The 27173-nt window shown below is 41.9% G+C and overlaps 1 protein-coding gene across 1 annotated transcript in view; it reads left to right on the top strand.

Moving 5' to 3' along the window:
* The window catches only part of STAC (SH3 and cysteine rich domain), a 106132-nt gene that overhangs the window by 20430 nt on the left and 58529 nt on the right, over positions 1-27173 (top strand). The window contains exon 2 of the mRNA XM_073329503.1: positions 9972-10248. Coding sequence (XP_073185604.1) covers positions 9972-10248 — 277 coding nt within the window. The remainder of the gene's footprint in view (positions 1-9971; positions 10249-27173) is intronic.

Below are 27173 nucleotides of genomic sequence, written 5' to 3'. Positions count from 1 at the left end.
CTGAAAATTTGAAATTTTTCATGGGAAAAAAAGTCCTGTTTTTCTGACTAGCTCTAATCACAAGGCTATTCAGTTGCCTAAGTACATGCTGATTTTTTTCTTACAAGCTCTCATTGGGTACATGTCCACATCACCGTAACCACCACCACAATTATTAGCACCCTTGTTCTCAACGGCAGCAAAGGCCAAGGATTGAATGGGCATGAAGAATGAATTACCCTTTTACCCAGACAGGATTTGAGGCACACTGGTACAGGAGTGTGGGAAATGCTTCTACTGTCAATTTCTGTGATGAATTTGTTCCCAGAATAGACAAAAGATTTAATTCCCAGGACTGTCAAGCTGACATCTTTCACTGGCACTAAATTCTCATGCACAAACCCCCTCTTTGTATTTTCACATACATAGGCACGTCTTTGTTCTTTTTAAGATCAGAAACTGCAGTGTCCCAATGCTTCTGGTCCAAATGGAGCAGAAAATACTAAGGAACATGAGATTTCCAGCCTAGTTATGCTAAGCTATCAAGAGGTTCATATGGTACGTCAAGGTTTGGATGAGCAGACAAACCATTTGGATACCTATCAAGAGATTTGGTTTGGATACTTTGGTTTGGATATTTTGATCAGATATGCACGTCTCTTGATGAAACCTGGAATGGGGCTAAGCATTGTAGCTCACATTGACTTGAGTGAGAGTGATGAGTGTTCAACGTCTATTAGGATTCCGCGTGTGACAGAAAACTGCTAGCCAACCCTCTGTCACTCCAGCTCCAATTAAGGGAGGTGAATTGGAGCTGGGTAGATCACCTGGCCCTGATTGGGGAAGCTGGAACAGCTGCTGCCTCATCAGGCTGGGGCTGGATAAGAGCCCCAGGGGAAGGAAGCAAGAGGAGGAGCTGGAAAGAGGGAAGCTGCATGAGAGGAAAGGCAGAGGAAAGCAGAGAGAGATAGCTTGCCCACTCTTGCCTGCCAGTGGACTGTAAGAAGGGGACTACTGGTATGGTGGAAAGGTGGTGGGACGGAGCACAGCCTGTAAATAAAAGCACCAGGTGAGCACTGCACCAAAAGGTGTTCATGTGACTTTTTCAGCCCAGCAGGGCAGGAGCCAGGAGGGCTCTGCAGGGACCCGTTACACAGCCGTCTGAGTTCCTTAGGCTTTTCCACTATGGCTATTTGTATTACAGTAATATCCAGACCAGGCCTCCATTGTGTTGGGCACTGGGCAAAGACAAAATAAAAGATAAGCCCTGCCCCAAAGAGATTACACAATTCAAAAGCCACGTCAAACACAAAGTCAGGAGATAGCGGAGGCTAACAGTGACAGTAACATGAACACAGAGCTTCATGTAATAGCAAAGGGTACAATTTGGAGGCTTTGTAGTCCTCTGTTCTTTGTTAAATCAGATAACTGAACAAGAGATGTAAATGAATCGCTAACAGGCCACCTTGCCTGGCCATTATCATTAGACATGGTGTATAAGGTTTCGCCTTTGGCTAGTTCAATACATATCCAGGCAGGCAGTTTGATGACTTTCTTAAACAAAAATAAATGTATTAGTTATAATGTTGTCTATCTAATCTGCTGGGAAACCATACAAATATAATCCATAACGGATTCTATAGGGATGGTCACTCCCTTTGACTGTGATGGAGGATAAGGATGTGTTTTTTCCAAGAAGGCTGGATATTCAACCCTTGAACAAATGCATTGGGCTATATCTCAGCTGCTGTAAATTGGCATCAGTTGAAGCCAGTTGAGCTACACCACTTTACATCAGTCGAGGATCTGGCCTGTTTATTATCTATGGTGTGTACATGTTGAAAATAAATCTGTTTTGCTCACAGGTTTAACCTGGAGTTTTTGCACACACAAAAATAACTAACTTGAATTTTTAAAATATCTTTTTATCTGGCCAGTGGTCTAGATTGTGTCCCATGAAACTGTCAGAAAGCTGTAATATTACTGAAAGGAGATGTAGATTTTGAGATAGTTTTAATCATGAATTTGCCTATTAAAATCTTGATGCAATGCCTTTTTAAATCAAAGCCAGAAAAATAATGTATCCAGGCTTAAGAAATCAGTTGTCTTTGTATTTGTTTTTCAATTTGAACAAGATAAACATGTTTGTTGCTTATGTCCCATAAGCACTTCACTGACATTGTGGACCAGAACCTCACCTGCTGTAGATCAGCATACCTCTGTTGAAACAAAGTCACCTAGGCTAATCAGTACCAGCTGGGAATCTGGCCCTATATGTAACATGCAGTTCTTCAACCAATCTTGTTAACATCAACATACACTAATCTAGGTTAAAATACATCCCAGAAGATGATGATGGAAATTGAATGCTTCTTGGCCCAGAACACAAAGTGTACTCGGTAGAAGATTATCTGTTTGTCAACCATTTGTTCTTCCCTTTATTTGACATGCTTTTGGCCGTAGTCCTCATGGTAACAGATAATGCACCTGATGTGTTGTTTGGTGAGTCTGGAGAATGCTCCCTGAACCTCGTGTACTGAAGTCCTCCCCTTGCTGCAATGCAAGAGTTTAATGCTTTTGAATCTGACTCTGAAAAGCTGGAGGGAAAAAATGGTTCTGTCAGGAAGGGCAGGGTGGGTGTTTACCTGGCAGCAGTTGGTGGTCTGTCAGTGCCGCATTTTATTCTCTGTGTTGCCAGTGAACAGAGTTAAGCAAAACTACTGCATTTTTGTAAAATTTGCAGCTGAAGAAATGTGTGGGTGATTCAGTCCAATTTCCTCAATATCCCTCATTATTTGTAATTCCCACCATGCTATCATAGCACCTGACAAGGGAAAGGGAGCGTGCTTTCTTTTTCTTGTTGGTTTATTTTTGGCAGTGTAGTGGGAGAGGAGGTGACTAGAGCTAAGGGCTAAACTATTTGGCCTTGGAGAGTCATGCCGTGAATTCACGCACCGCCCTCTTGCAGTGGCACCAGCCCTTTACTGGCCTCCCTGCACAAGGAGGTGCAGAGCCAGCCTCCAAAACTGACAGTGGGGGTGGTTGAATAGAGGATGGAGCTAGGCAGGCTGGGAAATGTACTGGGCTGCCCTGTCTCTTGGGCAACCTCCACAAATGCTGCTCCAGATTGTAAAGCAGAACTTCCAGGAGAGAACAGTGTTGGTACCCCGCCAGTCCTTGTGACCCAGGGACCTCTTGGTGACAACTGGCAGAGGGCACAGGGGTACATAAGGGTTTCATAAGGGTTACAGGGATCCCCCAAGGTCTGGCATCTACATACTAGTTCACCAAAGGGTGTCATGTAAGGTCTCTGATGAAAGCCTGTGTCACACAGGTCGTCATATGCATTGTGAAGTGTATGTACGGATAATATGTAAGGAGTTGTATGTACTTAAGGGGTATGGCTTAGGGCTGGTCACAAGAAAAGGTGAGAAACAGGTTAGGCTCAGGCAAGAGATCTTGATCTACCTGTTTACATGTCAGTTCAGCACTCTGTTTGGTTCGCAATGGGCGTCCAGTTACAGTCTGAGCAAAATGCTAGTGGAGTGATTGCAAAGTCTCCAGGGAGGACACTAGACAGGAAAGCACAAGCAGCAGGGGTTAGCCTGTTTACAAGTGCAGGCCAAGGATTTTTGGAATATACCCGTAGGGACAGAGGAAAACTCTGGGTCTTTCCACTGAGGAGGCAAGACAGCATGCTTGTTTCATGAACAGAAGAGCCCAGCCAAGCCTGGCTGTAATATGCTAGCAAGATTTTGGGTGAGCTTTTTGCTCTTATGACATGACAGTGTCTTATTCGTTAAGTTTAGGCTTCAGTATATCTGTTATGGTTTTTTTGAATGTAACCTGTTGTTTCCAGTACTTCTGTTTGCTGTCATGTGAATCTCTGTTCTTTGTTAAATAAATGTATAGTTGGTTTCCCTATAAACAAATCTAAGTGCTGTGTGTTAAGCAGAGCTGTGTTCTGTGGTGTAACCGATAAGCTGCTTTGAACGGTTCTTTTGGGAATGCAATATCTGGGAATTCTGTGAGTGGCCGGTGGAACAGGAGCTGGGCACTCCAAGGTGACACTTGTAGGATTCAGAGGTTGGCGTATGTCTATCATTAACCTGTAAAGAAAGAGCGGGGCCTGCAAAGCAGGGCTTGTGTTGCCAGAGGTTTGTGGCTAGTAACAGACCCGGAGCAGACGCAGTCAGGGGTTCCTCACACTAAGGGTAGGTGGTAGCCATGTGCCTCACAACCCCGGGAAGCATTACAGTCCTCCCCAGGGAGAACCCTCCCTCTGGCCCCAGAGAGAGGAGTGCAATCTGCTGCCATTGCTGGTGGAGAGCAGAAGACAAGGGGCAATCTGACTGGGGAATAAAGTAAACTCCATGGGGAAGGGAGGGTGAATGAAATGTAAAGCAGGACCTTGACAGTGAGCCCAAGAAGCTTAAAAACTGATGTGATGGAGGCAGAGAAGCCACCCAAGGGATTCAGAGTGGGGTCACATGATAAGTTCAGTGAGCATGGGATACATTTTGAAGTGGACAGAACAGGGTGATGTGGGTGGTGCTAGAGAGGAGAAGGAGGAGGTGGTGGTTACAACAAGCAAGACAAAATTGTTTTAGTTGCATGAAACCAGAATTAAAAAGGAACCAAAATCTCTTGGCTCCTCCCACTTTCCATGTGTATCTTAAACCAGAGAAGTAATGAACAGTTGGCCGTTTGCGTTTCTAAAACAAAATTCATCCCTGGTACAGCTGGACACAACTCACATTGAAACCAGTGGGAATTGCACCTATACCTACCAGGGCACAATTTCACCCAAGGGGGTTTTGCTACCACTTATTTCTCTACTGTTTGAGAGGAGCCACCTTTAGGGCCCCAGAGTTAGAGCAGAGCATGCATGTCCAAGCGGAACCACATGCTTACAATGATGCCACTAATTCTAATAAAAACAAGGAGTCTGGGGGCACCTTAAAGACTAACAGATTTATTTGGGCATAAGCTTTCGTGGGTAAAAAACCACTTCTTCAGATGCATGGAGTGAAAAGTACAGATTCAGGCATTATATATTGACACATGAAGAGAAGGGAATTACCTCACAAGTGGAGAACCAGTGTTGATAGGACCAATTCGATCAGGGTGGAGGTGGTCCACTCCCAATAATTGATGAGGAGGTGTCAATTCCAGGAGAGGCAAAGCTGCTTTTGTAGTGAGCCAGCCACTCCCAGTCCTTATTCAAGCCCAAATTAATGGTGTTAAATTTGCAAATGAATTTTAGTTCTGCAGTTTCTCTTTGAAATCTGTTTCTGAAGCTTTTTTTTGTTCTAATGTAGCTACTTTTAAATCTGTTATAGAATGTCCAGGAAGATTGAAGTGTTCTCCTACTGGCTTTTGTATGTTACCATTCCTGATGTCCGATTTGTGTCCATTTATTCTTTTACATAGGGACTGTCCGGTTTGGGCAATGTCCATGGCAGAGGGGCGTTGCTGGCACATGATGGCATATATCACATTAGTAGATGTGCAGGTGAATGAGCCCCTGATGGTGTGACTGATGTGGTTGGATCCTCTGATGGTGTCACTAGAGTAGATATGGGGAGAGAGTAGGCAACGAGGTTTGCTACAGGGATTAGTTCCTGGGTTAGTGTTTCTGTGGTGTGGCATGTAGTTGCTGGTAAGTATTTGCTTCAGGTTGTGGGGCTGTCTGTAAACGAGGACTGGCCTGCCTTCCAAGGTCTGTGAGAGTGAGCACATTATCAACGATCTACAACCTATCCTGGCAAACGATCCCTCACTCTCCCAGACCTTGGGAGGCATCAGGACACACACAGTAAAGCCATAGGAAATAAGGAACAGAGGAAACAATATGAGACTATTATTTCTGTGGAGCTGTGAGAATCTTTGGGGCGGGAATACTCAGTGAGACAGTAGGGAGGAAGAGATTGTGGTATAAAATACCCAGGAAAAGGTTAATCCGCTCTTAGAAGTTGCTATTGCAGTTATCTGTGTCCTGCCTTCCGGGTACAGTGCGTGCTGTCAGCATTTGCTTGGATGATATAATGCTTTTAACTAGGGATTGGCGAACTTTTGTGCCTAATTTCAAAGGCACAGAAACATGCTGGGTTTCAAATCAGAGAGTGAACTCGAGCCTTCTAGGGTTCATCTGTGTGATTTTATTGTAAGTCTTGCAATATTTCGTTGGGGGGTGGGGGGGAGTCTTAAACCCCCCAGTTTCTGAACTAATGAGTATCTCAGCTTACTTTTATTTTATTTATAAGTGAAAGTTTCTAGCTCTTATGCTTGCAGGAAAAAAAGTAACCCTAAAGCCCTAAAAACAGAAAAGTATCCCCATGTATTGGCTTAAAAATCGTGAGATGTCTTTAAGTAATCTAATGGGGAGTGAGGGGTTTCAGGCCTTGACTCATTATTTTCAAATTGTGGGGGTTGGTAATCCTAGAAGTTTGGGTTGCTGCTGTCTTCAGCAGCTAGGATCAAGATCTAGGTGTAAACTTTGTTTGTAGCTCAAATTTCTCCAGAATTCAGATCTGGGGTTTTGTTGTGGCCTTGTCTCTAGAGAGAGATTAAAAATCTTGAAACTGTGTATGTTTTTGCTCTGATGAGTGAAAATGTTCAGTCTGATTCTGATCTCACTTACACCAGTGAAACATCATATTAGCTCCAGTAAGTCAGTAGCCTCACAGTAGCATTACATTTGTCTAAAAGAGATGAAAATCAGGCAAACCGTGTATGTGACTGTTTCATGACATGTCTTTTAAGATCTCTTTCAGTGTTCAACAAAATGAATTAGCTTAAACAGAAATCTTTGTTTAAAGAATCAGTGTTGGCTTGACTGCAGCATAATCATGTATGTGACTAATACTATATTTTACATCTTTTGCCATTTACATGTTCACAAAAGTCTTCAACTCTCCCCAATTAGCTGGTTGCTTGCATCATCCTCCCTCTAGTAGATTAGGATAAATCAGAAGCAAAGATATGCATTCACATCCAATAGCATACTTAGGGTTCTCTAATGGGCCAATTTCTCCTCACAATGTAGTTACAGATAACTAGTTTCAGTCAAACTTTCAAAACATGGGGCCTGATTCTCCATTGCCTATGTAACCCACACACCTCCTGGGTGCGGTGCTCTGTCCCATGGAGTGGCACCAAGACCACTTAGAGAAAGATTAATGAGTCTTGTGTACAGCCTTAGCTAAGAGCCTGCCAATGACTGGGGTCTGTCAGTGTTACATATGCACCTTGTCCTGTCATTTATATCTGTGCATAGTGGATAAAAAAAACACTGCCGTACCAGGATTTGCGCTTAAATTGCACGTGTGTGTAATTAACTACACTAGGTGCAAAACCATAGAGAATCAGGTCTAGGGCTTCCAAATGTGTTCATTACTATCATATATAACCACTCAGGCTACAATTTTTGCACTTTTACTTGCATATAAAGTGACGGATTTATATGAGTACAACTCGTCTGTTTCATCAAGTGCGATTTCAAATGGGATCTGACTGCAAATTCTATCATTTTGGTAACAGTGTGCACAAAAGAATTTGCATGCATAAATTTGCACACACAAGTGGCACTCAGGTTGTGGCTTTTTTGAAAACTTTGGGCCTCTCTGTCTAGTTTTCAGTGGAGGTCTTCTCTGGCAAACGACACTGTATCTGAGACTGAGCAAATAATATTCAACTAATCTTAATCTGTCGAACTAGGCGGGTTTTTTTGTGAGAAGGTTGTTTTGTTTTGTTTTTTGAGCTAAAACACTTTATAGTACAGCTTAGTCTTCTGCCCATGGTGGAAGCATAGTAATGTTTGAGATTTAATTAACTTCATGTGGCACTGCAGAAATGGATAGCAAATCAATAATGAATGCCATTACAGTCACCTTATGCTGCTATAATTCTCTGTGTTTGGTTGCACTAATGAGGTCTTGTTTCTCTGAGGTCAATAGCAAGCAGGAGATTTATTTTTTTAATTGCTGATCTCATGTCTGTCACTGGGGATATGAAGTAACCTCAGTTGAGACTCAGTGGGGGCCAATGGCTTAAGACGCAAGAGGGGGTATATAAGCCATTTTGCTGGTGCTGTTGTACAGAGTTTCTCAGGCTGAGAAATTCCCAGTATTAAGCTTCAGTGGATGTAGCTGTGGAAATCAGCAGCTACTTTGTCCTTGCGCTTAGTAGTTAACCATTTGATCTCTGTTTGGTAATGATTCTCCTGGAGAGTAATGGAAGTAAGTGAGTCTTTAGCAAACACTTTAGCATTTGCTTTGAACAGCTCCTCGGGGCTCTTTCTGCATGCCAAGAAAGAAAATGTATCTGACAACTCACTTTAGGGGTTGTCACGATCTCTCCCAGGAAGGAGTTATCTACATGGAGGCTCTGGCATCAAAGCATCCTGCAGAACTTTTAGTGTGCAGTTGCAGAGTGAACAGCAGGCTAGTGTGCTGTATGTTCACACCCGGGCTTGCCACACATGAAGCCTCCAAGTAGAAGTCACTAGTGAGAAAAAGTTAATTACATTGAAGGGTGTAAAACAGGAGTGCCGAGAATTTTACAACAGAGCAACCTGGACTGTTGGTAACCTGGAGAGCTGAGCTAAGGCAGTGGACCCTCCTTGCATGTTCATCGGACCAATGGAATTGACCATGGAGAAATATAGGAAAAGAGCCTGAGTATCCCTTGTGCCCGTTCCTATGGCTGCCTGGTGTGGAGATGAGGCTATCTCCCATTCATAACAGGGGGATACACCATTTTATGAAGCCTCTGGCCACTAATATCTGCTACAGGCTTCATGATTAAAAACAAAAAATAGGAGCAGAGGTGGAAAGTGGTTATAACAGAGCTCCAAGTCCACTACATCAGGTCTCGTGCCAGGATTACAGACCTGCGCCTGCACTTTCAGGAAAGTATGTAAGCTCATTCCCTTCCATTAATTTGAATTATCACTTCCAATCGCCATTGTTTCCAGGGTAAATAGTTTCTAGTCTAAACAAATGCTCTTAGTTAGCACAGACAGACTCTATGTGGCATGGAAAATTTCAAGAAAGAAAATAAGGCCCAGCATTGCTGTAGTTGAAATAATACTGTGTGATAGGCAAAATGGACATGCTGTATGTCAGAGATAAATGAACATGAAAGGAGATGCAGTTTAGGTTTTCCCAGCATGCTTTTCTTTCCCCTGACTGTTTGCCCTCTTTAGACTTCAGAGCCTGTCAAATCTGCCAACTTCTGTAACTCACACCACGATAGGTACCAGACCTCACCCACTGCCCTTCATAGCACTGCTAATTCTTTGCGGGAGCACTAGTGCCAGCCTGAATTACCGGAAAATTACACAGACATTCTGGTCAAACATATAGTGCTGTAACTCTTGATCTTCACTAATTTTTATTTTTAAAACCAGGATTTCTAGGACAAAACCCAGTAAATATTGTATCTGTTTCCACTGAATTGTAAAGGAAGACATTTTAAAAAATACATAATCTACCTCACTGAATTCATTCCTCTTCCAGCATCCTTTAGCAGCTGTTCTTGAAATAGCGTTACCTGCCACTCAAGGACCGTATGCCATAGGTGTATGGCACTTTAATTTCTGTAAGGCTTGAACACACAGGAGCATATATTCTCTCCAGGATGTATGTGTATAACACTCTGTAATGACTTTGTTGTTGTACCTATTAAGAAGGCAGCAACAGAGTTGTTTGTTAGAGCCTACAGGAGTAATGAGTTTTCTCCTTGCAAGCTCTTTTCTTAACTCTCAAGTTGCTAGTTGGATTTTGGAGTGGATTATGTAGCTCACTGGAGTGGAGTCATTACATTGCAGTCCCATCAGTGGGATAATCCATTCCCAACATACTGTTAATATCAGTGGGAATTTACATGTACGCACAAAGTTGATGATACAGCTAACAACATGACCCTGACCAACTGTGTGTTTTTAAAAAAAAAACAAAGTGATCAACTCTTCTGTTGTTGCATTGCAGCTCCAGAAACTGAAAAGATCGCTCTCTTTCAAGACCAAAAGCTTACGGAGTAAAAGCGCAGACAACTTTTTCCAGAGGACGAACAGTGACGTGAAATTACAAGTTGATTTGCTGCCTGAGGTGAGCACCAGCACCGGCCAGCTCCCCAGCTCAGAGAGCCGGTCCTCCACACCTATCAAACTCCAACAACAGGCAGAAAGCAATCAGGTTCATGTTTTCCAGGAGCACATCTTCAAAAAACCCACTTTCTGTGATGTCTGCAACCACATGATTGTTGGTAAGAATTATTTTGTTTGTGCGTGAGAGACAATATGCAGAGTGGCGTTCCCAGACCATATGTGACCACAGAGATGTTCTTGACGGTACTAGTGCAAAGGAACTTGGGCTGGTGATCCGTACCAGCCAGCCCATTGACATGATCGTGAGCTCCTTGATCTCACACTTTAAGCTGTGTAGTTAACATCAGTTGCAGCTTGACCCAAATAACAGATGTCTCCCCATGATGACACACATAGGTATCACAACTCAGAAGCTATGGAGCCAAATTTTGCCCTGTTGGGGTTTGATGAACATGGGTTCCTATTGGCTGTACTGCTAGAAAATATGGTAAAATGTCATTCATTTTAATGAATCAAATAGAATGAAAGTCCCACACTATTTCACTGCATTCCAAAGTGTTAATTACTATTCTGATTCACCCTACAGAGATTATGTGTAAATTTGCCCAAGTGTGGAGGCTTGCCACACCAGCTTTGCAATAGGGCTGCAGAAGAAGAGAGAGAGAGAGGGGTGCAGGCAGGATGGTGGCACAGAGACTGCATCCGCTGCATGTCATTGGGAGGGGGTCCATGCCAGCCATCAATAGGCCAACAGGGAGGCTGTTATTCAAGAATATTGGCTGGCACACTCGGTGTTACAGATGATTCACTTCACCTGGGATGATTATTCTCCCACAGACGATGATGTAAAGCAGGAGCAATTCCATTAAAATCAATGGAGTTATACTACTGTAAAAGTGAGTAAGTGAGAGGAGAACCGGGCCCATGTTATTCCTCAGGAAAAATTAGAGTGGAGCAGTGAATACTTTCATGTAAAAAAAGTGACACACTTCCTTAGCTCAAGTATTAGACAGAAACCTGCAGCAGCACCATGTTCTTCAGCGTGGTGACAGGTTTCAAAATGCCAGGTTTGATGTAAGAAAATATGTTTGTTTTCTGAGCTGTACGTTGGACCAGTGTAAACTGGTGTAACTCCATGGAATTCGGGGAGCTGATGTGGATGTGGCAGAGCTGATAAGGATGTGGCACCTTATATGTTGTGAGGGTCTCTGGCTCTCTTATCTAAGGATACTAGTATGCTGTTTTTTTTCAGTTGGCAGCATTGGTCCTGTCTTAGCTAACTTTTCCAGTGTTCCTGGGACCTGGAGCCGTCCTGCAGAGTTTTTAAATGGATGGTGAGTCTGCAGAAGACAAGACTGTCCAGGACTTCAGCTGTATTTAGTGATATTCCTATTGTGATGTTCCCCAAAGGTACTCAGGGTCATAAGGCACCTCACCACTACCTGTCCTTAGCATGAAGGAGTCTTGTCTGTGCCTGCTGTGGGTCAGCTCCCTGAAACCACCAATCTCTGGCAGCACAAGCACTGCCTTCCAAGCCTCTGCAGGTCTTGCTCTCTTTGTACAGGTAGCGATAGGCAAACACCACCTCCCAAGTTCTCAGAGCATTACCTGCAGTGTCTAACCCTTTTTCCAATGAACACCCATTGAATTACCTAGGCCTGCTGTTCCCAAAGGAACAGCGCACACCAGTTTGTAAGATTCTACTCAGGCCCTTCACTTTCCTTAACACCACAGCACTGAGATGTATTTATGGTGAAAATAAGAATAAATTTATTATCAAAGAAGAGAGATTCCAATGATGGAGAGTAAGAATATTGGAAACAAATGGTTACATACAAAACAAAATCATAACATGCTTTTGAGAGACTTCAATGAATTAACAGATTAACCTTCTGTCTAAAGAAGCTTATCTCTCCCAAAGTCTTCTCAACCACGCCTGGTTGGGACCCCTCTTTTGCAAAAGAAATTTGCTGTCCATTTACTTCCTTGGTGAGGGATGCCCAGGCATCTCCTTTGTCTTCCTGCTCCCCCAAATATACTCAAACAAACCTTTGATGTTCATCTCAAGATATCCCGGCAAGCCTTCCGTACCTCCTTGTGGAAGAGGTTCTTGGGTCACACCTATACTAAAAAGGAAGCCTCTGAATTTAAAATGTATTTTAAATAAAGTTTAAATATAATGTGGCAGTTGAAGACAGTGCTGCTTGCTGATCTTGGGCATACAGGATCTGGGGACAGGTCATCAAGTACTATTATATATAAGGTATATAGCCTTAAAAAAAATCTTTAGAGGAGGAGAATAGTTTCCTGTTTGAGATCAGAGGCCAGGAGGATGGGACAGAGTATTAACACCACGGAATACTAGAGACCTAGAGCAAAAGAAGTGTGGTTGGTGTGGGTCTGATTGAGGACAACAGGTTATTTAAACCTAACAGGCCAATGTGGATTTGATCTCAAGTATTAGTTTAAACAATGTATACAGCTGAGAATATAAGCTCTGAACAACTTTGCTTCCCACTGTTCACATTTTTAACTGTCTCTCACTAATGCTGTGAACGGTGTACATTAGTAAGACTGAAAACCAATACAATTCCAAAATATTATTGCTCTAGGTAGGTGGGGCCTACTCCCTGCAGCAAGCGCAGCTCCCACAAGTCAAGTTCTTATACACCCTTTGCCTTTTTTCAGCTTCCTTTATGACACAATTTAAACAGGCAAGGCCTGGAGCACAGCAATACTACAAAACATCAGTTTGGCCCTACCTGCATCCTGAGCTGGATATTCCCAGGGCTTCCCCTTGAAGGGCTTCCTAGCCTACACTTTAGCCCTTTTGCTACAGAAAGAAACCTTTTATCCCTGCTGAGTTGAAGCTAATGTGACCTACTTTCTCTGGCTGCCTGGAGGAGTCAGGTGAATAGCTCAGACCTCTGCTATGCAGCTGTTGCTGCATCTTCCGCTTGAAGGTGCAAGGCAAAGGTGTTCTGTGTTTTTTTTTACCACATTGTACTCTACAGTCTAGACACCCTGTAAAGTGACATATGGAACTGCTTCTCATACACAAAGTGCTGCTCTATTACAGCAGTCCCCTCCATCTCTTCTTCCCATAGCCATGTCTGATTTTATAGCATTATATTATGGACTGCATGTGGTAACTGAATATTAATATTTGATATAGCTCAATTACTCCCGATAAGCTGTGTAACTATGGGCCATAGGGCTGTTGAAACAAAACAGGCAGTTTTTCAGGAAATCTCATCGTATTTCCTGCTTCTAAATGAAATAGCTTGTGCCAACCCATTTCTGCCCTGGTCAGTTGTGATTCTGAATTTTCATTGTAATAACATAACACCTTTTATTCCTTCCATTCATATTTTCCATCAGCTGTGATATTTAAGGGTAATGAGCGTATGGCTTAAAATTCTTTATTGATTGGAGTGAAGGGAAAGGCTGAAATATGTTTTGAAGACTTGTAAAGGTCACTGAGAGAAAGAGTCCAGGAAAATCTCCGCTTGGCTTCAGATGGTTTGGTTTTGTTTTTGTTTTTTTTTGTCATCCAGAAGGATTCCAGGCTCACCTTAAATGGAGCACTGATCTATGAACTGAACAGCACAGTTGAGTATGGTGCTGAATGATGAGCTCTGCATAGCATGATCTTCTGTCTTGCCAGTGTGTCAAAATCTTACTGTAGCTTAAGAGCTAACAAGAAACTTACAACACAGACAGCAGGCTCTCTATGTTGCTCTTTTCACTGAAGGCAAAATTAAAACAATGGAACATGAAACATCATTATCCTACAGAAAATGTGCACATCACATCCCTCTTTGTCATCAAGTACAATGACCCCAATTCTGCCTTTCAGTGTGGGCTCTCTTATTGTCTGTGTTCTTTTTACAGATGTCAAGTCAGGAGATAAAGGTCAAATACATATAACCGGTTCCAATATACAGAAGAGGATGGGTACAATGAAAAGCTACTCTAGTGCTTTTCATATAGTGCATCCCAAAATGCATTACAACCCATTCAAAAGCACCCAAAAGGTAAAATTCCTATGGAAATGACCAAGACATGGAACAATAATATGCTTTAAGCTTGGCCTTAAAGATGGGAGGCCAAGTGTTGCTCTCAGCTTTTTGGGTGCAATTCCCTTGTGCTAGAGTTGCAAAAGGAGGATTTGGCACAGAGGCAGTTGCTGCCTGTCAGACCAAACAAGGGAGAGCCTTCCCCATTCAAGGGAGCACTACAGGATAACGGGAGCTCCCATCTTAAGGCAGTTTCTTGCAGTAGTACTTTGAGGATGTCTATACTGTAATAAAACACCCATGGCTGGCTCATGTCAGGTGACTTGGGCTTGCTGATCTTAGGCTGCAGAACTATAAAGTTGCAGTGTAGATGTTTGGGCTCAGGCTGAAGCTTTACTCTGGGACTCTCACCCTTCATGGGCTCCTAGAGCCCAGACTCCAGCCTGTGCACAAATGTGTACACTGCCATTTTATATCACTGTACCCCGAGCCCAAGTCAGCTGACACTGGCCAATCATGAGTGTTTAATGGCAGTGTAGATGTACCCTTAGAGACCAGCTGAATTAAAAAAAAAGAAAGAGAATTTCTCTCTCTAACGGCAGCAATGAGGAAGGTTGAAACTCAAATATCTGTAGGTTTGAAGAGGTTTCCAGAGCACAGAAGACTTTTACGTGCATGTGTGTTTGAGTGTATTTGATTTTACTGAATTGAGTTCCAACTTATCAGAAGCTTCTGCTACAGACTGAAATAAAAGAACAGGAGGAAAATAAGATGAACTTCAGGCCACGTTAAGAACATAAGAACGGCCATACTGGGTCAGACCAAAGGTCCATCTAGCCCAGTATCCTGTCTTCCGATACCAGGTGCCCCAGAGGGAATGAACAGAACAGGCGAACACCAAGTGATCCATCCCATCGCCCATTCCCAGCTTCTGGCAAACAGAGGCTAGGGACACCATCCCTGTCCATCCTGGCTAATAGCCATTGATGGACCTTTCCTCCATGAACTTATCTAGTTCTTTTTTTAACCCTATAGTCTTGGCCTTCACAACATCCTCTGGCAAGGAGTTCCACAGGTTAACTGTGTATTGTGTGAAAAAAACCACTTCCTTGTTTGTGTTAAACCTGCTGCTTATTAATTTCATTTGGTGACCCTAGTTCTTGTGTTATGAGAAGGTGTAATAACACTTCATGACTGGTGTGGAGAAAGTAAATAAGGGTTTTATAGACCTCAATCACATCACTCCCTTCATCGTCTCTCTTCCAAGCTGAAAAGTCCCAGTCTTATTAATCTCTCCTAATATGGCAGCCGGTCCATACCCCTAGTCATTTTTGTTGCCCTTTTCTGAACTTTTTCCAATTCCAATATATCTTTTTTGAGATGGGGCGACCACATCTGCATGCAGTATTCAAGATGTGGGCATACCATGGATTTATATAGAGGCAATATGATATTTCTGTCTTCTTATTTGTCCCTTTCTTAATGATTCCCAACATTCTGTTTGCTCTTTTGACTGCCGCTGCACATTGAGTGGATGTTTTCAGAGAACTGTCTACAATGACTCCAAGAACTCTTTCTTGAGTGGTAGCAGCCAATTTAGATCCCATCATTTTGTATGTATAGTTGGGACTATGTTTTCCAATGTGCATTACTTTGCATTTATCAACACTGAATTTTATCAGCCATTTTGCTGCCCACTTTTGAGAGATCCTTTTGTAGCTCTTCACAGTCTGCCTGGGACTTAACTATTTTGAGCAATTCTGTATCGTCTGCAAATTTTGCCACCTCAATGTTTACCCCTTTTTCCAGATCATTTATGAATATATTGAATAGGACTGGCCCCAGTACAGACCCCTGGGGAACGCCGCTATTTACCTCTCTCCGTTCTGAAAACTGACTATTTATTTCTACCCTTTCCTTCCTATCTTTGAACCAGTTACCAATCCATGAAAGGACCTTCCCTCTAATCCCATGACAGCTTACTTTGCTTAAGAGCCTTTGGTGAAGGACCTTGTCAAAGGCTTTCTGAAAATCTAAAGTCTATTTTCTACTAGAAAATCTAGTACACTGTATCCACTGGATCCCCTTTGTCCACATGCTTGTTGACCCCGCCTCAAAGAATTCTAATAGATTGGTGAGGCATGATTTCCCTTTACAAAAACCATGTTGACTCTTCTCCAACAAATTATGTTCATATTTGTGTCTGACAATTTTGTTCTTTACTATAGTTTCAACCAGTTTGCCCAGTACTGAAGTCAGGCTTACCGGCCTGTAATTGCCAGGGTCACCTCTGGAGCCCTTTTTTAAAATTGGCATCATATTAGCTATCCATCAGTCATTTGGTACAGAAGCTGATTTAAATGATAGGTTACAGAGTACAGTTCTGCAATTTCACATTTGAGTTCCTTCAGAACTCTTGGGTGAATGCCATCTGGTCATGGTGACTTATTCCTGTTTAGTTTATCAGTTTGTTCCAAAACTTCCTCTAATGACACCTCAATCTGGGACAGTTCCTTAGATTATCACCTAAAAAGAATGGCTCAGGTTTGGGAATCTCCCTCACATCCTCAGCCGTGAAGACCGATGCAAAGAATTCATTTAGTTTCTCCACAATGGCCTTCTTGTTCTTTAGCATCTCGATCATCCAGTGGCCCCACTGGTTGTTTAGCAGGCTTCCTGCTTCTGATGTACTTTCAAAAAGTAATAGCAATGTTTTTTGAATCTTTGGCTAGCTGTTCTTACAAATTCTTTTTTGGCCCTCCTAATTACGTTTTTACATTTCATTTGCCAGTGTTTATGCTCCTTTCTATTTTCCTCACTAGGATTTAATTTCCACTTTTTAAAGGATGCCTTTTTGCCTCTCACTGCTTCTTTTGCTTTGTTGTTTAGCCACGGTGGTGCTTTTTTTTGTTCTCTTACGATGTTTTTTAATTTGGGGTATTACATTTCAGTTGAGCTTCTATTATGGTGTCTTTAAAAAGTCTCCATGCGGGCTAGCAGGGATTTCACTTTTGGCCCTGCACCTTTTAATTTCTGTTTCACTAACCTCCTTGTTTTTGTGTAGTCCCCCTTTCTGAAATGAAATGCTATGGTGTTAGGCCTCTGTGGTGTTTTCCCCGCTACAGGAATGTTGCATTAAATTATATTCTGGTCACTATTACCAAGGACCCTGTTCTACGCAGAGCTTTGGGTGTTTCTTCCCAGTTTTTGTTTCTTATCTCATATTTCACTTGTTTGAGGCAGAATGTGATAACTCAGCTCCATATCAGGTGAAGGAAAATGTCTGTCAGCATTTAATATCTAAGCACCAGCAAAGACAGGAACTGTAAATGTAATGTCATGTCAGAAAAAAGAAACTTAAAAACGATAGGGTGATCAAAACCACATGTCCTCTCTTTTCTCCAGTCTATGGAGTGTCATCACTCATCACTGTAGTACTTTGCACTTAGCAGAAAACATGGTGTCAGTACTTCACACTTAGAAGAAAACATTGTGTATTTAAAAAACCCTGCTCCATCTGTGGCCCTCTTCTAAACATTTTACTCATTTATGGGTTCATGTCCCGTAATGACTCAGATGGCAAAAAAAAATCTTATTTTCCACACATTCCATGCAGACTGCATGTAGTTAATACATCCTGTCTAAGGCAAATATAAATGGTATATCAAGAAATTAACCCAACTTGTTTTTAAAAATATCTGACATGAAAATAAATCTGTTTAGAAATGTATTTTCAGTGTTCCCAGTCAGTAAATAGCCATTCATTTCAAACAACCTTATAACAAGTTATTTTCTTTAATGGTTAACACAGCAGTTGACTTTCACTACTCACCTTAACTCTGATCCATAACCTCCACCCACCTTATGGTGATATGTATATTACAACAGCTATAAATCCATGAATAACTAATTTTCATTAAATCATTGAATATAAATTAAAGCAATAATACCTTCTGGATAGATGTTTGTTCACCCTGGCCTTCATAAGGCCACTGTGAGGATTTAGGGGGTATTCTGGGATCAGCAGCCCATATAATAGATAGTGAATTCAGATCTTGCAAAAACGGGAAGTGGACAAGGCAAATGATCTCTGTCTGCCTAGATGCTGATCATCTGTGACATATCCATTCACGGCTGGTCCTGTGACTGCAACAGTCCTAATCTTATGTAGATTTTTACTACTCTGATACTCACCTTTGTCACTTGAGAGATAGATTACTGCCGCATACTCTCCTTGCAGAGTTATTATAACTTTCTCCAATTTGGAAAAAACAACTTTATTTTATTTTTCCTGTGGAAAAGTTTTTTTAAAAGAAGAATAAAACTGGAGGGGGTTGGAGGAGGAGAGACAGAAAAAAATCACAACGTTTTAATAAAGTGCAATACAGAATTCATGCATTTGTAATCCTATTTATCCCTCCAACAATAAGACAGCGCACACTGACAAGCCAAACTCAGATGCAGTGTAAGCAGGTATAACTCAATTGCACTGAGGTTAATGGAACTGTGGCCATTTATACCAAAGCTGAATGTGGCCTCCGTCGTCAAGGCTTTGCTATGAAGCCTTCAGTTGAAAAGACATGGGTTTGATTTTTTAGTAGTGGGGGGGGGGGGAGTTTGCTACATATAGTATATGTTCAGTTGCTTGGGGTTTTTTTCTGTTTAAGTAATTGACCTAAAGGATGTATCGCTGATGAGAAACTCCTAAGCTATGTGCATTACCTGGAGTACCTTTGACTGCTTTTTCTGAAACTGAAGTACTTTGTAACCAGAAGTGTGCACATGGAAAAATCCATCACAGGATTCATGTGCACTAGGGTTCGTGCCTCAGAATTAGGATATAGTACTGAGTTTTATCTCTGTTGAATTAAAGCTTCCTAATTGAAGGCTCAATGTGGCAAACTGTTTGCGTGCCTGAGTAGTCCCCTAAAGCCAATGGCCAAGATTGTTCTTTTTGAGGAGGAACCTGCAGGAGTGGAGTTTGGTGGAGGAAATCTTTGTGGGGAAAGTTTATAGGAACAGCACTGAAACTTGGAAGGTCCGAATGAAACCAGGCCATTCACAGAGAGGCTCTGTGCCATCACATGAGGTTTGGGCCCAGCCAGAAGTGCCAGCTGGCTCCTTTCCAGGGCCACTTCTTGGCTGTGATAGTTCCTAAGACTCCTGTGAGACTCAGTGCAAAGAATAATCCCGCTTGTGACTGTATTAACTTTTTCACTTGATCTTTCAGGCTCAGCGGAAAAATGATGTGCATTGCCCTCCTTCTGTGCTCACTCCCAGTCTCTCTTCAGCCATGTCTACACTAGCGCTTACGTCAGCAAAACTTTTGTTGCTCAGGGGTGTGGAAAAAACACTCCCCCCCCCCCCGAGTGACATAAGTTTTGCCAGCATAAGCGCTTGTGTGCACAGCACTATGTCGGTGGAAGAGCATCCCAACACAGCTACCACCACTCACTGAGCTGGTTTTATTATGTCGATGGGAGAGCTCTCTCCCATCGGCATAACAAAGTGACGCAAGCAATCTTACAGCAGCACAGCTATATTGGTACATCGGTGCTGCTGTAAGCGTGGACGTGGCCTTCTTCCCAGTCTCCACACTATCCCCCAGCACAGACTCTGTTCTAGGGGAGTGGGAGGAATATTGCCACAGACGTTGATTAAACCCGTTTCTATACAGAATGGGGGAGATCTGCATCTGACTGTTCTACTCTGTGAGGGTATAGGAGGCACGATCAGGCCCAATGGATCTACTGGTGTGAGTAAAGGCTTAGAGGATTGAGCCATAGTCTTCTGTTCAAAGGGTATCATAGATATTATTATTGCAAGAGGACAGAGTAATTCCCTTATCCCTTTAGGTGTATTTTCAAAAGCACCTGGGAGAATTAGGTGCACACTCTGCCAAACTCCCATCAGAGGCACTTTCTTCATTGAGACACTCTTGAAAATCCCAGCCTCCTGTTTACTTTAGCTTCATCTCGTCCCTTCTGTGAAGAGCTGGTGGGAAACCGACATGAAACACTAGGAAAAGGTGGCAGCAGAACTTGGTATAAAACTGTAACTTAAAAATCCTTGTTAGCTTGAAATTAATATTGTAACAGGCTGTGACTTTTTTGTTAAAATTGGCGATTAATAAGTACTAACCCCTACCATTGATAATGTAACACAGTTAAATGTAGCGCTAGTTATACTGGAATAGTTCATAGGCAATCAGCTGGGCCTTTTGTAATATAGCCATGAAAGAACAGTAATTGATTCCAGCCCTGTAGCTATCTCTCCTGTTGGTTTTAAGAGTGCCCAGTGATATCCAGCCATAAATCTGTAAAGAAACAGAGGAATGTACAGCACCTCTGTGTGAAATTAATATTTCTCTTTGGTAGTAGGGATCTAAGCATACTTTAAAGTGAATACTGAAAAGCAAATATTGGGTCTGTTTATCCTTTGGGAGGACTTGCTCCTCTGAGATGAGGTTAGAATTTTATCTTTAAATTGGAAGATCAGGGACTGTTTAGCCTAGAAAAGAGCTTGGAAGCCCACTTCAAATTCTAATTTGTCCTTGCAAGGCACCAAGCATAGCTCACATTTGTAACTTTATTATTTTTAACTGACTGTAAATTTTAGAAAATTAATGTGTTTAATCTCCAGTTAGACACTTTCAAGCAGCTGGGTAAAGTTTGTTGCCTAGCAAACGGGAAGGTGGGCAAAACTTTCAAAAGTACGTTGTCAAGGCACTTTGAACCCAGACTACTTGTGAAACCACCACTACCACTGAAACAATTCTCACTAAATGCATTTTTGCTCAGTAGCGACATTGCCGCATCGAGCAGTACAAACAGAAGAATGTGGGGAGAAACTGGACTTCAAATGCACCACTGGGCAGGGTTGGGCGGGGCAGGGGGAACCATTTTCATAAGAATTGGTAAGTACTTTCCTGAGGTGAATACAGCTGTCAAGCGTGACTCTCATCTAACTGACCTTTTTAGAAAGCACTTTATTTTTCTACCTCTAGATCTGTCTTTGTAGGCCATCTAAATATTGCAATTATATAGATGACTGCATTTGCCACTTGCTTGGTAAGTGTGATGTAGGACCAAGTCAATGGGAGTTCCACCTTAAGGACTGCAGGAACCATAAAGTAAGGAAACTAATGGAGCTGCTTTTTCAAGAAAGTAAAATGTTGCATACATCAAGGATGGCAAAAGCGCCCCACACAGGAAGCTACAGCATAGCTTGTGGCTATCGTTATCGTTAATACAGTAGCTTGGCTTGGAGATGTGATGAACCTAGGAGCCAGCATTCAGCACTGCATGATGGGACCCATTGCTACTCTGGGCCATACTGTCATATTACAAATGGAAGTGGATGTTGTGTTCCTGACAACTCGTCAATATGGATCCTACGTTGGAGAAGTTGAGGTGCCCCAATATAAACAAACAATGAAGTCTTTGCCTCCTTTGACACAAGTCTATTTTATATGTGTGGGTGCAGGGGATATTCTACACCTGCTGACACCCCAGCCTGACATTCATGAGGACACACCAGAGAGCTGATGCTTACGACTAGATTATGAATAATTTTTTCTGCAAACAGACACTCTGATTACAGCGTGTCTATGGCTAGGAGGTTCCCTGGTTATCTGCACGAGGTAACTTGGAAACCAAATATTTGGTCACTACCTGAAGAGCATAAGTCTAGGGGTACGTCACCATTGCAATTAAGAACCCATGGCTGGCCTGTGCCAACTGACTCGAGCTCATGGGCTCAGGGCTAAGGGGCTGTTCAGTTGTAGTGTAGACATTCGGGCTCAGGCTGGAGCCTGGACTTTAGGCCCCTGTGAGCAGGGAGGGTCTTGGAGCCTGGGCTGCAGTCCAGGCCCAAACGTCTACACTGCAATTAAACAGTCCCTTAGCCTGAGTTCTGCAAGCCCAAGTCAGCTGGCAAGGGCCAACTGTGGGTGTCTAATTACACTGTAGACGTACACTATGTTTCTTATCTCAGCTCTAACCACAGTTCTGTCTCATGACATTTTGTGCTATGACATTCATTTCATTGACACCAATTATTGTAAAAGGAACCCTATAAATGTAACTCCCTGTAAATGAATTTTATCTGGGAGAACTCAAGTAAAGCTTCAGGTTTCACTGAGATCCTCTTTGAGGTGCCTTTGGCAGAGTTATGCTCATTTGGTCAAGGGTGAACTTATCTTTACAGTGTAAGCAACACAAAAAAATAAATTTTGGACTCAAGTTAAAAACCAGGAATTATTTGCAGAAAGTTTTAATCAAGTAACTCTGAATAAAGAGTTAACTGATCTGTTTGCAGCCAATTCATGAAAAGAAAAGCAAAATTCATCAAGTAAATGATTCATTAGGAGCTACTGTAGAAAGTGATCCTGAGCTCTCTGTGTGAAACTGTGTTGGGAGCAGAGCAGCGGCAACTGTGTAGGGGCGGCCAGAGTCACACAGCTAGCCCAGTGAAGGATGGCTTGAGGGTACTGGGTGGGGACGTGGTGGAACACACCTTACTTCTCTCTTTTTAAAAGGACTCACTTGCACCACCTGCTTAATCCCTGTTGCACACCACAGAGTACACCCTGGAGTAGTGGATATCATCTTCCCCCAGCAGCATCTATGAAGCAGTGTGTGTGTGTGCAAGCACGCATTGCAAGACTCAACTTTACAGCCACGACCGGTGTTTCCATAACAGATGTAACTGCCTCCCTTGTTGATAAACTCAGTAGCGAGGTTATGGACTGAACGTATGTGAAGATGCCAGCTGGTCCTTCGTTCCAGGCCAGGGTTGAGGCATATTCAGTGGCCAGTGTACAATACAGCAAACTTCCATATCTAGGGTTGTTGATGCAGCACCTTTCACCAGCACTAATGTGTCTCTCACACACACACACCAAGGACAATGACACATGAAAAGCTCAAAATAGATCCTGCGCTGCTCTAGATCTTTTAAGAATCATCAGGTATTTGCGTAAAGGAGAACACCTTGCAGTCCTCTTTAAGCATGCACACAGAATAGTTCCCTGGAGCTTGCCAGGAAGAGAGAGGGTATTGTTAGCAGCAGTATGGGGTGCAATCTGTGTACATGCTTACAGGTGAATACTGATGTGCTGCATGCTATGGGATGTCTTAAAATTACTGACAGGGGTCAGCAGTCATCTTCTGGTTTGTTCAGCATGAAAGTTCATATTTACCCTGTTCTGATCCACCTGTAGCCATAGGTGATACTGGCAACCACTGAGGGTAACACATGTGAAAGGGCACCAGAAAAGAGGGCACAGGAATGCTGTATCTGAAGGTGCAGCAGATTTGAGTCATCCTGTGAAAAACATTTGTTGTCTGGCTCCAACAAGACTCCACTGTTTAGAGGTGCTTTGCATCCAACAGCAAGATCCTTCCTTCTCCCGCAGGCCCTTTTGGTTAACTCCCTTTGAAACATCATTGCAGCTAGTCCTCTGGGGCACCTTTGGGAGAGTAAGCACCAAATCCATTTATTGTCTAGGACTGGGAATTTCGAAGGAGCCTACGGGGATTAACTGAATTTGAGAGGGATTTGGGTACCTAACTCCCTTAGGTTCTTTTGAAACTCCCAGCCTTGAGCTCTGTCGTACCTAAGGAGAGAGAGCTCTGTTCCCATTCTGAGTGGGAGCTTGCTTGTGTTAATAGCATTTGTTATCATTAGGGATGGATACAGCCCAAACTTCACCCCTTTCTACAAATCAAACCTGAATTTTTGTAAGGTTCTGATTGGTTCAGATAAACTCCTTTGCTGATTTCCAAAAGCCAGCCCCTCAACAAGTCCCTTTCTGAAACATACACACGTCAAGTCCTGTTACGTTTTAAGTTATGCTGTTGGGGACTGGCTCACCTGATCGACTCCACTGGATCCTAAATACAAGCCACTAGATTACAACTCTCTCAATTTCCTTCCCTGTCTCTAGTACACTTAGGCCTTGTCTAGGCTTGGGATTTAGCTATCAGACCAGAAACTGGTATATTTGCTATCGTGCAAACCCCAAGCATAGAGAAGGAAAGCCACAATTTGCACAGGTTCAGCTTACTCCAGCTTGAATCCAGGGTAAACTCAACCAATGCAAATCATGACTCTTGAAATCTACATCTGGAGTTTGCAGCAGGGCAGCTACTGAACACTGACTGAAGGCTATTCCCAAATATATACAAGGTTTTAGTTATCTGGCTGAACTAATGACCAAAGCCTATGACATATAATGACATTTTTATTTACCATTAAAATTATCTTGCTCCAACGATTGACCCAAAGGAAGAAAAGTTCCTTTTACATGCATTGCAGATATGGAGTGAAACCCTGTATTCGTCATGTGAAAAAGATCTTTCCAGCAAATGAGAGGCTTTCCTCTTTAAAAAAAAATTGATGTCCTTTGCAGCTACTGTGTAGAGTTGTTTTTAAGCTATCACTGCTGTATTGAGTAAACCATAGATCCAGGACCAAATTCTATTCAAAGGTTGTAACTGATGGCAGAGTTTACCTATTTCTGTGTCCAACTCTTAATATGAGAGCTGGTCAGAAATTTTCCAATTAAATGTTTTTCTGTTGGAAAACACTATTTCATCAAAACCGAAACTTTCTGTAAGTATCAATTTCAACAAAATTTTGTTTAAAAAAAAGTTGAAATGAAGCATCTCGATAATTACTACTCCATTTCAAATGATTTTTCATTTCAAAATGACTTTTTGCTTCAAAATGTATTTCATATTATTAAAAAAAAGTAGGGCTCTTGATTAATCACAATTAACTCACGCGATTAACTAAAAGAAATTAATCATGATTAAAAAATTAATCGCAGTTTTAATTGCACTGTTAAACAATAGAATACCAATTGAAATGCATTAAATATTTTGGATGTTTTTCTACATTTTCAAATGTATTGATTTAAATTACAACACAGAATACAAAGTAGACAATGCTCACTTTATATTGTTGTTTTTTATTACAAATATTTGCACTGTAAAAATGGCAAAGAAAAGAAATAGTATTTTTCAGTTCACCTCATACAGGTACTGTAGTGCAATCTTTGTTGTGAAAGTGTAACTTACAAATGTAGATTTTTTTTCTACATAACTGCACCTCAAAAACAAAACAGTGTAAAACTTTAGAGCCTACAGGTCCACTGAGTCCTATTTCTTGTTCAGCCAATCGCTAAGCAAGCAAGTTTGTTTGGAAATAATGCTGCCCACTTCTTGTTTACAATGACACTTGACAGTGAGAACAGGCATTTGTATGGCACTTTGGTATCTGGCATTGCAAGGTATTTACGTACCAGATGCACTAAATGTTCGTATGTTCCCTCATGCTTTGGTCACAATTCCTGAGGACATGCTTCCATGCTGATGATGCTCATTAAAAAAATAATGCATTAACTAAATTTGTGACTAAACTCCCTGGGGGAGAATTGTATGTCTCCTACTCTGTTTTACCCGCTTTCTGCCATATATTTCATGTTATAGCAGTCTTGGATGGTGATTTGACAAAACGCAAAGAAGGTGCCAATATGAGATTTCTAAAGATAGATACACCACTTGACTCAAGATTTAAGAATCTGAAGTGCCTTCCAAAATCTGAGAGGGATGAGGTGTAGAGCATGCTTTCAGAAGTCTTAAAAGAGCAACACTCTGATGCAGAAACTAAAGAACTTGAACCACCAAAAAAGAAAATCAACCTTCTGCTGGTGGCATCTGACCGACTCAGATGATGAAAATGAACATGCATCGGTCCACACTGCTTTGGTTGGTTATCAACCAGAACCTGTTATCGGCATGGACACATGTCCTTTCGAATGATGACTGAAGCATGAAGGGACATATTAATCTTTAGTGCATCTGGCACATAAATATCTTGTGATGCCAACTACAACTTAGTGAATGCCATGTGAATACCTGTTCTCGCTTTCAAGTGACATTGTGAACAAAAAGTAAACAAACTTGTTTGTCTGAGCAATTGACTGAACAAGAAGTAGAACTGAGTGGACTTGTAGGCTCTAAAGTTTACATTGTTTTATTTTTGAATGCAGGGTCTTTTTGTACATAATTCTACATTTGTAAGTTCAATTTTCATGATAAAGAGACTGCACTATTGTACTTGTATTAGGTGAATTGAAAAATACTATTTCTTTTGTTTTTTACACTACAAATATTTGTAATCTAAAATAAATATACAGTGAGCCCAGTACACTTTATATTCTGTGTTGTAAGTGAAATCAATATATTTGAAAATGTAGAAAACATCCAAAACTATTTAAATAAATGGTATTCTATTATTGTTTAACAATGCGATTAATCGCGATTAATTTTTTAATGGCTTAACATCCCTAAAAAAAAGTCAAAATCAAAATGAAATGCTTCAAAATGCATCAGCTGACCCAAAACAAATGTTTTGAAATTTTGAAATAGCTGAATTTCCTGTGAAATGGTTCCTGTACAGCTCTACTAAATATGATCCTTGGGGTTATCTCACTCAGGGCCAAATTATGCCCACCTGTACACACCTGTGGCTTCAGCTCAAGTCAGTTAGAGCTGAATGTGCATACAAGAGCAGAATTTGGCTTCAGATTAGAAAGTTGCTTGTAGCCAGATTCTGAGAGCGGCCTGAACATTAGGCGTGTGTGTGTAGTTATCCTCTGCTGCTGCTTTCTGGGCAGCTTCTGTAAAATGGGGGAAAGATGGAGGGAGGGAGAGGTTGCAAAAGTGAATCCGATATCTGTCTTTTCATTTGGCCTGCTCCAGCATCAGCTCTGCTGCTCTGTCTTCATTAACCAAGTCCAGGTACACAACAGAGAAGTTGGGTTAACAAATTAGTGTTCGTGCCACAAGAGGAAACAGCCAAAGCTTTAAGAAGTTTGGAACAGCAGAAGCCCAGAGGGCAATCAGCCGTTTACATATCAAGTTTTTTTTTAAGTAAGCAACTATTTTATAGTCAAATTGTCTTAATCCTTTGGCACACAGCATTGTCTTTCACTTCAGATTCATTGGTAATGGAGTGCCACAAGCAAGAAAACGTCAAACGGTTATTAGCAGAAC

This window comes from Lepidochelys kempii, chromosome 2, assembly GCF_965140265.1.
Source record: "Lepidochelys kempii isolate rLepKem1 chromosome 2, rLepKem1.hap2, whole genome shotgun sequence".
In the NCBI taxonomy this organism is placed as follows: Eukaryota; Metazoa; Chordata; order Testudines; family Cheloniidae; genus Lepidochelys; species Lepidochelys kempii.
Note: the sequence above shows the minus strand (reverse complement) of the source record. Positions and strands in the feature narration are given on the sequence as shown.